The 11,509-nt window shown below is 60.4% G+C and overlaps 1 protein-coding gene across 1 annotated transcript in view; it reads left to right on the forward strand.

Annotated features, from left to right (window-relative positions):
• The first annotated feature begins 285 nt into the window (after nucleotides 1-285).
• The window catches only part of DLG4 (discs large MAGUK scaffold protein 4), a 12,649-nt gene continuing 1,425 nt past the window's right edge, over nucleotides 286-11,509 (forward strand). The window contains exons 1-16 of the mRNA XM_025195178.1: nucleotides 286-415; nucleotides 821-871; nucleotides 1,258-1,382; nucleotides 1,768-1,937; nucleotides 2,432-2,568; nucleotides 3,288-3,462; nucleotides 4,135-4,273; nucleotides 5,133-5,289; nucleotides 5,628-5,730; nucleotides 5,879-6,011; nucleotides 7,007-7,183; nucleotides 8,060-8,096; nucleotides 9,410-9,437; nucleotides 9,647-9,694; nucleotides 9,891-9,992; nucleotides 10,844-11,016. Of these exons, the coding sequence (XP_025050963.1) occupies nucleotides 842-871; nucleotides 1,258-1,382; nucleotides 1,768-1,937; nucleotides 2,432-2,568; nucleotides 3,288-3,462; nucleotides 4,135-4,273; nucleotides 5,133-5,289; nucleotides 5,628-5,730; nucleotides 5,879-6,011; nucleotides 7,007-7,183; nucleotides 8,060-8,096; nucleotides 9,410-9,437; nucleotides 9,647-9,694; nucleotides 9,891-9,992; nucleotides 10,844-11,016 (1,734 nt within the window). The 5' untranslated portion in view covers nucleotides 286-415; nucleotides 821-841. The remainder of the gene's footprint in view (nucleotides 416-820; nucleotides 872-1,257; nucleotides 1,383-1,767; nucleotides 1,938-2,431; nucleotides 2,569-3,287; nucleotides 3,463-4,134; nucleotides 4,274-5,132; nucleotides 5,290-5,627; nucleotides 5,731-5,878; nucleotides 6,012-7,006; nucleotides 7,184-8,059; nucleotides 8,097-9,409; nucleotides 9,438-9,646; nucleotides 9,695-9,890; nucleotides 9,993-10,843; nucleotides 11,017-11,509) is intronic.

Below are 11,509 nucleotides of genomic sequence, written 5' to 3' on the forward strand. Positions count from 1 at the left end.
TGAGGGGCACCAGAGGGGGGGGGTGGTTAACAGGATTCGGTCCCTGTAGGGAACATCGCTGTTGCTGTGACAACTGTCTCCCCCAGCTCCCATTTCCATGGCGTTGCCATGGTTACCATTGCCAAGGATGGGGGGCATGGTAGGAACAAAGGGCTGCCAGGGGGGTGACCCCGGTGCCCCTCACTCCCAACTTGTAGCCCCCTGCCCCCCCCTTGCACACTGGTGCCCCTCACTCCCGACCTGCAGCCCCCTGGGTTGTGGTTTGTGAGCCTGGATGCCTGGGTTCCTTGGGTGGGGTGAGAGCAAGGGGGAGGCCAGGAGCCCCCAGCTGTGTTGACCCCCCGACGTGTGTCGCCCTCAGGCCAATTCGCCACCTGTGATCGTGAACACGGACACGCTGGAGGCTCCGGCCTATGTGAGTGTGGGGTAGGAGGGAGTGGGTGGCATAGGCCCCATCCCCTGCAGGGTCATGGCCCCCAGGCCCCACCCTCCAGGGCTGGAGCTCCACCCCAACCATCCTGCCCCCCAACCTTAGTGATTTCTCTGCCCCCTGGAGACCCACCCCCAAGGCCCTTGGCCCTGCCCCCAGGTCTTGGCCCCACCTAGCTTTCTGGCTCTGCCCCTGGGTCTTGGCCCCACCCCCTGGCCTATAGCCCTGCCTCCTAGGGTCTTAGACCCACCCCCCTTGGGGTCCTGGATCTGGCCCTCTTGCCTCCTGCAGGGCCATAGCCCCACCTCCTGGGGTCCAAGCCCTGCCTCCAGGACAAGGCTCCACCCCCCCAGGTCCTGGCCATGCCTCTAAGTCTCCTCCCCCCCACAGGTGAATGGGACCGAGGGCGAGATGGAGTATGAGGAGATCACGCTGGAGCGGGTGAGACGCCCCCCCACTCCCCCCGCGGCACCCCTCACTCCCAACGCCCCTGCTTCCCGCCCTGCTGTGTGCCTCACTCCCTACCTGCAGCTCCTTGCCCCTCTGCTCGCGGTGCCCCTCACTCCTGACCTGTAGCCCCCCTGCCCCCCAGCTCTGCTAGTGTCCCTCACTGCCAACCCACAGCCCCCACCCCCACCCTCCTGCCTGTGGTGCCTCTCACTCCTGAACTGCAGCTCAGTGCCCCCCCAGTCCTGCCGGTGCCTGTCACTCTCAACCCACAGCCCCCATTCCCCCTGCCTGCTGTACTCCTCACTCCCAATTTGCAGCCCCCTGGCCCCCCAGCCCTGCTGGTGCCCCTCACTCCCGACCCATCCCCCCCACACCAGGGCAACTCGGGCCTGGGCTTCAGCATCGCAGGTGGCACGGACAACCCACACGTTGGGGACGACCCCAGCATCTTCATTACCAAGATCATCCCCGGCGGAGCTGCTGCACAGGACGGGAGGCTCAGGTACCAATGGGGGGTGGCGCGGGGCCTGTCCGGGTGGGTGGAGCAGGGAGCAGGGCCTAGTGCCGGATTGTTCCATGCCCCTGTGCAAGGTGCTGAGCTCCACGTGCAAGGCAGTGAGACTCCCTTGTGAGGTCCCCATGTGAGGCAGCGGGTCGCTGTTGCAGGTTCCTGTGCGAGGCTGTGGTACCCCGTGCCGGGTCCCCATGCAATTTCCCCATGCCAGGCAGTGGATCCCTGTGCGAGGCAGTGGATCCCCATGCCAGGTCCCTGTGTGAGGCAGTGGGACTCCATGTGAGAGAGCAGGTCCCTGTGTGAGGTCCCCGTGCCAGGCAGCGGGTCCCCAAGTGAGGTCCTTGTGTGAGCCCTGCCCCCTCCTCATGCGCAGGGTAAACGACAGCATCCTGTTTGTGAATGACGTGGACGTGCGGGAGGTGACGCACTCGGCAGCTGTGGACGCGCTCAAGGAGGCTGGCGCCATCGTGCGTCTCTATGTCATGCGGCGCAAGGCGCTGGCTGAGAAGGCAGTCGAGGTCAAGCTAGTCAAGGGCCCCAAGGGTACGCCTGACCCCCAGCCCCCGACCTGCTCCCCACAGGGCTATGCCCTGCCTGCCCCTCTGCTGCCGCTGCTAGGCCATGGGTTGGCTCTGCCCCTGTGAACCTGCAAACCTCTGTCCCCCAGACCTTGCCCCGTGACCTCTGACCACCTGCTGGGCTGGGGGATTGGCTGGGACCCATTGACCCCCTGCAACAGGGAGTTAGCCCCGCCCCCATGACCCTGTGATCCTCCCATAAAGGGCTGGGGATTAGCCCCACCCCCTGACTCTATGACCCCTGTATATGCCTTTTATATAGCTCTTCCCCCCTGTGCCCTGGTAACCTCTGACCTCTGCGGAGCTAAGTTTTCACCCCCCCCTCCTAGACCCTTGATCCCCTCCCCCACACCTCTCATGGCCTCCGTCCTCTGCAGGGCCAGGCTCCAGCCCCAGTTCCCCCCCTTATCTCCTGTGTAGGCCCTGCCCCCTTGTGACCTCTGACTCCTAACCCTGCAGGCCTGGGGTTCAGCATTGCAGGCGGGGTCGGGAACCAGCACATCCCAGGTGACAACAGCATCTACGTCACCAAAATCATCGAGGGCGGTGCTGCCCACAAGGATGGGCGGCTGCAAATCGGGGACAAGATCCTGGCGGTGAGGGGGTGGAGCCAGGGGGTGGGGCCTGGGGACCAGAGGGAGGGGCCACAAAACGAGGGGGTGAAGCCCCAAGGATGAATACACAGGCTTGGGGAAGGGATGGGGGGGCAGAGTCGTAGGATGGAGGCGCAGGGCTCAGTGGCTAGGGAGCAGGGCCACAGAGGTGAGGTCATGGAGCTAGGGGGTAGAATCAGGGGAATGGGGTGGGTCTACTGGCCCAGTGGCAGGGTTAGGGGGCAAGGGGCGGGGCTAAGGGGTGTGGGGGCAGGGCTAGGAGACAGTGGGGAGGGCCACAGGATAAGTGGGTGGAGCCACAAGATGGAGGGAGTGTGACTGCTGACCTGGGAGTGGAGCTATGGGGCAGGGCCATTGATCCACAAGCTGGGACTTTGGGATGGAGAGGGCAGTTATGGGAGAAGGGGCAGAACCACAGTGTGAGGGGCGTGGCTATGGGGTGAGGGGGCAGGGTTAGAACCAAAGCGGGCAGGGCCTACATGAGATCGGGGGCCAAAGGTCAGAGGGAGGAGACCATGGGCCAAGCGGGCAGGACTAAGGGTCCAACAGAGGGGGATGGGCTAAGATGCGGATGCGCAGAACATAGAGGAAAGGGTAGAGCTACTGGGAGGGGTGGGGTTGGAAGCCAGGGGCTGGGAGGAAGAGGTGGGTGGGGCTTCCTGGGGGCAGGGCTAGTGACAGCCCCACCTCCTCGTGGACAGGTGAACAATGTGAGCCTGGAGGATGTGATGCATGAGGACGCGGTAGCTGCGCTCAAGAACACGTATGACGTCGTCTACCTGAAGGTGGCCAAGCCCACAGGTGTCTACCTCAATGACGCCTACGCCCCACCCGACATCACTTCCTGTGAGTGCCCCGCGTCTGACGCCACTTCCTGTGAGTGCCCCACCCCTACCAGCTGCACCTTGTGTGAGGGCTCTTCCCCACCCCCCTTTCCCCTTTCCCCTTTCCCAGATGGTGTCTGACCCCCACCAACAGCACTTCCTGTGAGTGCCTGACCTTGAATGAGGTTACTTCCTGTGTGCCCTGACCCTTTGGGCAGCACTTCCTGTGTGCCCTGCCCCCTGATATCACTTCTTGTGAGTGCTCTGTCATGGCCTGCGGCCTAACACCACTTCCTGTAAGTGTCTTGGGTCCCCCCTCATGACATCACTTCCTGTAAGTGTCTGGGAGCACCCCACCTTTGGCAATACTCCCTGGGATTGCCCTGCCCCATCTGACCTCACTTTCTGTGAGTGCCTTGTCTCTTCCCAACCTGCCTGATCTCACTTCCTGTGAGCACTGCCCCCCCATTTCCACTTCCTGTGGGCTCCGCCCCCCTTTTCTCCTTGTGGCATCACTTGATGAGTAATCCTCCTCCCATTTTCCTCTGAACTCGCTTCCTGTGAGTGTCCTGCCTCCGGTATTGCCCCGAACCTCACTTCCTGTAAGCCACCCCTTTCCCCTCTTCCCCTTCCCCCCAACCTCAGGGAGAGGGGAGGAGCCAATACAATTGGCCCCCGACTATCCCCCCAGAAGTGGCCACATCTCATCTCCTCCCAACCCTAGCCTACTCCCAGCACCTGGACAACGAGATCGGGCCCCAGAGCTACCTGGGCAGCGAGTATCCCCAGGCCATGACGCCCCCCTCCCCCCGCCGCTACTCCCCCATCCCCAAGGAGATGCTGGGGGAGGAGGACATCCCCAGGTGAGGGCGGGGCTTTGCTCTCAACGGGGCTGGGAGGGGGAATCCAGGCATGGGGGGGGTGGCACACAGGTGGACACAGGGGTACAGGCAAATGCCATGAGCTACAGGTGGACATGGGTAGAGGTGAGTGATGTAAGCTGCAGGCAGAAGTGTGGGGACAGGTATATGACATGAGGTACAAGTGGACACGGGTACAGGTAGATAGTGGGGTATAGGCACATGCTGTAAACTAGAGGCAGACAGGGTGGGACAGACTTACAACATGAGGTACAAGCAGACATGGAGATACGGGTGTGTGCAACAAGATACAAGTAGGTGCTGTGAGTTACAGTTCAATGATGGTGTCCAGGTATTTGGTGCCAGGTGCAGGCAGACACAGGGGGCCAGGGTCGTGTCCCATACAGGTGGACACAGATGTGCTGTGACACAGAGGTGGTAGCAGGGGGGTGGGGACAGGCTGACATACACCCCTGTGGCTATGTCAGGCTCAGCCGCTTGTACCCAACAGTTGGCAGGTTCTAAGGGGTATGCATGTGTATGAGGAGAGGAGTCCAGGAGTGGGCAGGGGTTGTTCAACAGTCGGCCACCATAAGCTACAGTCACAGGGTGCTGGTGACAACCCTCTGGGGATTGGGGGGGGGCAACCTGGACATATGGGTCCCAGGGTGGGGGGTACAAGTCAGCCACACTGAGCTACAGCCACAGGGTGGCAGTGACATAACATCTTTGGGGATGAGAGGCAACCCAGATGCCTGGGTCTCAGGGTGGGCTGAGCTACAGCTGCAGGGCATGGTGGTGGGTGGTGTGGGGAGGTGGTTGCCAGGCAGCCATCACCATGAGTGACACTGGTGGCTGACAGGGAGCCCCGGCGCATCGTGATCCACCGCGGCTCCACGGGCCTTGGCTTCAACATCGTGGGCGGGGAGGATGGCGAGGGCATATTCATCTCCTTCATCCTGGCCGGCGGCCCGGCTGATCTCAGTGGGGAGCTGCGCAAGGGTGACCAGATCCTCTCGGTGAGTGGGGGACCCAGGATCGGGCCCCCTGTCCCCCTCATGCCTCGGGGAGGGGCCCTAGGATCAGGATCGGGACCTGCCTGGATGGGGTTCCCCCAAGCAAGCTCCCTGCTCTCCTCATGCAAGGCAGGCATGCTGACCCCCAGGCTTGTGTGATCCCTGAAACCATGAGGGTGATGATGTTGGCATCCCTGGGTGGGCTGCCATTGCCGTGGTGTAAGCCATGGGTATTTGTGCTCCCTTTGTTCAATTCCCATCCTTCTGAACTGGGTGGGGCATCCCTCATGTGAGCCCTCCCACCCCTTGAGCGAGCCAGGCATGCGCACTTGTGTTGGCAGGTGAACGGTGTGGACTTGCGCAGTGCAACACATGAGCAGGCAGCCGTCGCCCTCAAGAATGCAGGGCAGAGCGTCACCATCGTGGCCCAGTACAAGCCAGAGGGTGAGTTGGGAGGGTGGGGCTAACACCTGGGGGTTGGGCCAATGGACGTAGGCAAGTGCCTTTGAGGGATGTGTGGGGAGCTGGAGGAGGATCCAAGGGTGGGGCTCAGGGGCGGGGCCAAGCTGACCCTGTCCCCTCCCCTCCCCAGAGTACAGCCGGTTCGAGGCCAAGATCCATGACTTGCGGGAGCAGCTGATGAGCAGCAGCCTCGGCTCTGGCACTGGCACTGGCACGGGCAGCGCCTCCCTGCGTGGCAGCACCAAGCGTGGCTTCTACGTCCGGTTCGGGACCCTCCCATCCCCCTGAGACCTCTCTCATCCTCCCTGGCCTCCCCCATCCCTCCTGGGACCTTCATAATCCGCACCTCCCACCCCAGATCCTCCATCCCCCTGGCACCCCCCAGACCCTCCCATCCCCCAGAGATCGCCTTGATCCCCCTTGGGACCCCTTCCTCCTATGCCCACTGGACCCCCCATCCCCCTAGGAGCACTGCAGTCCTCCCTGGGACTCCCCCCATCCCCTCAGGACCTCCTCAGTCCTCCCTGACCCCTCCTTCCCCCCTGGGATTCCTCCCTATCCCCCTGTACCTCCTCAATTCTCCCTGGGGCCCCCCTTCCTCCTAGGAACTCCAGGATGCCCATGATCCCTTCCATCTCCAGGGACACCCCTCCCCTCCCAGGATCCCCTCAAACTCCCCTGGGACCCTCCAGACCCCGAAACCCCTCTGGGACTCAGCCCCCCCACAATCCTTGGAACCTTCCTCAATCCCTCAAGGATCCCCTGCAAATCTCTCCTCTGGGACCTCCCTGAAACTCTCCCAGCCCCCTCCAGGGACCCCCCCACCCCCCTGTGACCAGCCCTAGACCCACTGAGGAAACATCCACCCCCATGGGACAATCCTGATCCCCCTCCTGGCCCCCAACCCCCTTCAGTCCCCCCACAGACCCCTCCCATCCATACCCAGGGACCCCTTCCCTGGTCACCCCCACTCCAGGATGCCCTCGTTACCCCCTGGGGCCCCTCCCTTTCTGCTGTGTGTGGGTGCCAGGGGCTTCCCAGACACCCGGGTCCCTTTCCCACTGCCTGGGCACCTAGGTCCCTTTCCTGCTGTTGGGGGGTGCTGGGAGCTGCCCAGGCACTTGGGTTCCTTTCCCACTATCAGGGGGATTGTGGGAGCTACCTGGACACCTGGGTCCCTTTCCCAACATTGGAGGGATTCTGAGAACTGTCCAGACACCTGGGTCCCTTTCCCACTGACCCCTCCCACTGTCTGTAGGGCGCTGTTCGACTATGACAAGGCCAAGGACTGTGGGTTCCTGAGCCAGGCTCTGTCCTTCCGGTTCGGCGATGTGCTGCAGGTGCTGGATGCCGGTGACGACGAGTGGTGGCAGGCACGGCGTGAGCTGCCCCCTGGCCCTGAGCCTGCCCTTGGCTTTGTGCCCAGCAAGCGCCGGTACCGCTTGGGGGCGCTGGAGGCTGGGGGGCAGGAGAGGGGCTTCGTGGGGGAGAGAGGCAGGCAGGGAGCAGGGCATTGTGGGACATGGGGGGGTGGGAGAGGGGTGTTATGGGGGAGTGATGGGATGGGAGAGGGGCATTGTGGAGGAGTGAAGCAGGTGGAGAATGGGGCGTTGTGGGATATTGAGGGAGCAGGGCATTGTGGGACCCTGAGAAGTGGGAGAAGGGTGTTATGGGGGAGTGAGGGTGTGGGAGAGGGGCACTGTGGGACACTGGGGAGGCAGGAGAGAGGCATTATGGGACACTGGGGTGGGAAAGGGGAGGGGCATTGTGGAAGAGTGAAGGAGGTGGGAAGCAGGGCATTGTGGGATATTGGAGCAGGGCATTGGGAGAGGGGCATTGTAAAGGAGTGAGGTAGGTGGGGAGCAGGACGTTGGGGGAGCAGGGCATTGTGGGATACTGGGGGGCCAGGATAGGAGCATTGTGGAGGACTGAGGGAGGTGGAGAACAGGGCATTGTGGGATCTTGGGGGAGCAGGACATTGTGGGACACTGGGAGATGAGAGAGGAGCATTGGAGGAGTGAAGGGGTGGGGAGCAGGATATTGGGGGAGCAGGACATCATGGGACACTGGGGAGAAGCAGGAGGGGGCATTATGGGGGAGTGAAGGGGTGGAGAGGGGCATTGTGGGATGCTGGAGGGGTGGGAGGGGGCATCGTTGGATGCGGGAAGGACGAGCATCATGAAATGAGGGGGTGGGAAGCAGGGCATTGTGGATACTGGGGGAATGGCATTGTGGGAGAGTGGGTGGCGCAGGGAGTAGGGCATTGTGTCACGGCAGGGGCGGGGCCTGACTGCGGTGCTGTGTGCTTCAGGGTGGAGCGCCGGGAGTGGACACGGCTCAAAGCCAAGGTGAGTGCATGGGGGGGCTTGCACGAAGGTCCCTGTGAGCGCTGAGCCGGGCGTTGCATGGGGAGGGGCGGGGTCACACGTGTGTTTGTGCGTGCATCTATATACATGTTTACATGTGTGTATATGTACGTACATATGTATGTGTGTATGTGTGTGTGTGTGTACATAAACAAACAACACAAGTCCGTTGGCACGCCTGGTGGGCTGCGGCCTGTGGTCCGTGCACCCTGCAGCCCCATCTCCAGCAGACACAGTGGTGGGTGGCTCGGAGGGAACCCAGGGGAGTTGGGCACTCCCTGTGCCTGGGGGACTTACAGAGGAGGCTGGACGGCACCGTCGGGGACAGAGGTGTAGCAGCACCTGTGCTCTGTAGTGAGAGGTTGATAGCGATAGATAGATGGGTGGGGGGGAGAAATAGAGTTGGATAGATAGAGCTCGATAGAGATAGATCAATAGATATAGATAGATAAATAGATTGATATAGATCAGTCGATCGATAGAGATAAATATATGACTAGATCAAGGGATATAGATATAGATAGATCGGTAGATAGAGATGGATTGATAGAGATAGCTAAATCAAGATAGATCAATAGACATAGATACAGATAGATATAAATAGATTGATACATGGATCAATAGATATAGGTTGATATACAAAGATCAATAAATAGAGATAGCTATAGATAGACTGATATAGATAAATAGAGATAGATTGAGAGATGAATAGATACAGAGATAGATGGATCAGATAGGGATCAATGGATATTGCTACATAGACATAGATGGATCTAACCTGATGTCGATTTTAAAGGAATCGGAAAAACTGGATTGAATATAATTTTTTAAAACTGGGAGCACCCGGGTTTCAAGGTTAGAAATGCGTCCTGTGTCCAGCAGGAAATCAAAAGACTCCAATGCGAATTTGACCCCAAAAAATCAGAGAAGTTGGATTAAAACAGAGGGGGAAAAAAGAGGGAAAGAATTGACATTTGCAAACGGCAGCAAACAATGTTTCTATTTGCTCAAAAATCACCTTGTTTTCTTTTTTCTTTTTTTTTTTTTTAAATTCTTGATGTCTCCCCAACTCCCCCCTGGGCTCACAGTGGGGCCAGGCCAGCAGTTTTGCTTTGCATGAGGGCTGGGGTGTGAAAATTGTTCCCTTGCACAGATATGTGCACATGCATGGGCCAGTGCATGGGGCCACCTTTGCACATGGGGGGGCACATGACTTGGGGCGGGGGCCAGAACCCATCTTTCCTGGCCCCCGTGTCCGGCTGTCTCACTCCCGGCCTCTTCTTCCTCCCTGCCAGGATCGGGTGCCAGGATCGGGCTCACAAGGTGGGTGCATCCGTCCCTTTGTCTGCTGGTGCCCCTCACTCCCAATCTGCAGCCCCTGTCCCCCTTAATCCTGCCGGTGCTCCTTACTCCCAACCCACAGCCCCTGCCCCCCTCAATGCTGCCGGTGCCTCTCACTCCTGACCTGCAGCCCCCTGCTTCCCGGAGGTGCGGAGAAATTCACTCTGTTTCCCCCTCCCCACCTTTTCCAGGTCGGGAAGACTCAGTGTTGAGCTACGAGACTGTGGTGCAGATGGAAGGTGAGGCGGGGGGGAGGGGGACAGGGGGTGCACCAGGATGGGAGGGAGCTCTGGAGTAGGTGCTGAGCTGGGGGGGGGGCATGCAAAGTGCTGCTGATTGAGAGTGAGGGCACTGGCAGGGTTGTGGGGGCCTGGGGGGTGTGAGTTGAGAGTGAGAGGCACTGGGGGGGGTGTCTGACCCCCATGACCCCTCCAGTGCACTACGCCCGTCCCATCATCATCCTGGGCCCCACCAAGGACCGGGTGAATGACGACCTCCTCTCTGAGTTCCCCGACAAGTTCGGCTCCTGCGTTCCCCGTAAGTGACCCTGGGGTGGGGAGGCAATGGGGCCAGAGGGTGGGGAGCCCATTGTGTAGCCCTGTTGTGGCTTGCATGGGCATGCAGGAATGTGTGTTGTCACATGTTGCTTGTCTGGGCATCTATCTGCGTGTTGGGGTGTGTTTGTGGTGTCCTGGGTCGGGGCACATTGGTGGTGATTTGTGTCGGGGTGCGTTAAGACACATCGGTGCAGTGCTGGAGTCTGTTCCCACACAGCCCCACGTTGTGACATTCAGGGCCATGTCAGGGCCTCTTGCAATGCCTCAGGGTGTGTCTGAGTGTGTTACTGTGGGGGGGGTGCAATGTCAGGGCTTGCTGTGACCCATCAGGAGGTGTTAGAGTGTGTCAGGTGGTATCATTGCACATGGAATCATGTTGTGGTGTGCCAGGGGTATTTTGTAGCATGTTGGGGGCATGCTGGGGTGCGTTGGGGCATGTTGCGTGGTGTCAGTGGGGTGTCGGGGGCATGTTGGGGTATGTTGTGTGGTGTTGGAGGTGTGGTGTGGTGTGGTGTGGCAGGGCATGCGTTGAGATGTCAGCAGCACGTGGTGGTGTGTCAGGGGCATGCTGGGGTGTGTTTGCACATGTTGCGTCGTGTTGGGGACGTGTTGTGGGGTGTTGGGTGTCAGGTGCTGTGGTGTATTGGGGCATGCTGGGGTGTGTTGGAGCATGTTATGGAGTGTCGGGGGGTGTTGTGGGGCGTGCTGTGGGGTGTCAGGGTCTGTGTTGGGGCATGCTGGGGTGTGTCAGGGCATGTTGTGGGGTGTTGGGTGTCAGGGGCGTGTTGTGGCATGTCGGGGGTGCATTCACATGTGCGCATGCGCCAGCAGACACGACGCGGCCCAAGCGGGAGTATGAAGTGGACGGGCGCGACTACCACTTTGTGTCATCGCGGGAAAAGATGGAGAAGGACATCCAGAGCCACCGCTTCATCGAGGCTGGGCAGTACAACAGCCACCTCTATGGCACCAGCGTCCAGTCTGTGCGCGAGGTGGCTGAGCAGGTACCCCTGGGGCAGATACGGGGGCTGGGGGGCAGATATGGGAGTTGGGGGGCAGATAATGGGGGTCTGGGGCAGTTTGTGGCAAGAGGGGGGCAGGTATGGGATGGGGAGAAGATAAATGGGAGTCGGGGGGCAGTTTGGGGGGGCTAGGGTGAGATATGGGAGTGATGGGGCAGATAATTGGGGGCTGGGGTCAGTTTGGGGTGGGCTGGGGGCAGATATGGGATGGGGAGATAATGGGAGTCTAGGGGCAGTTTGGGGGCTGGGCTCAGATATGGTAATGAGGGGCAGATAACGGGGCAGTTTCGGGGGAGCTGGGGCAAATACAGGATGGGGCAGATATGGGAGTGCAGGGCAGATAGGGGGGTCTGAGAGAATTTGGTATGGCTAGCTGCAGAATTGGGAGTTGGGCAGATAATGGAGACTGGGGTAGATAATGGGGGTCTGGGGCAGTTTGGGGGTGCTGGGAGGTAAATAACGGGTATGGGAAGGG

The sequence above is a fragment of the Alligator sinensis genome, unplaced genomic scaffold, assembly GCF_000455745.1.
Source record: "Alligator sinensis unplaced genomic scaffold, ASM45574v1 scaffold1950_1, whole genome shotgun sequence".
NCBI lineage: Eukaryota > Metazoa > Chordata > Crocodylia > Alligatoridae > Alligator > Alligator sinensis.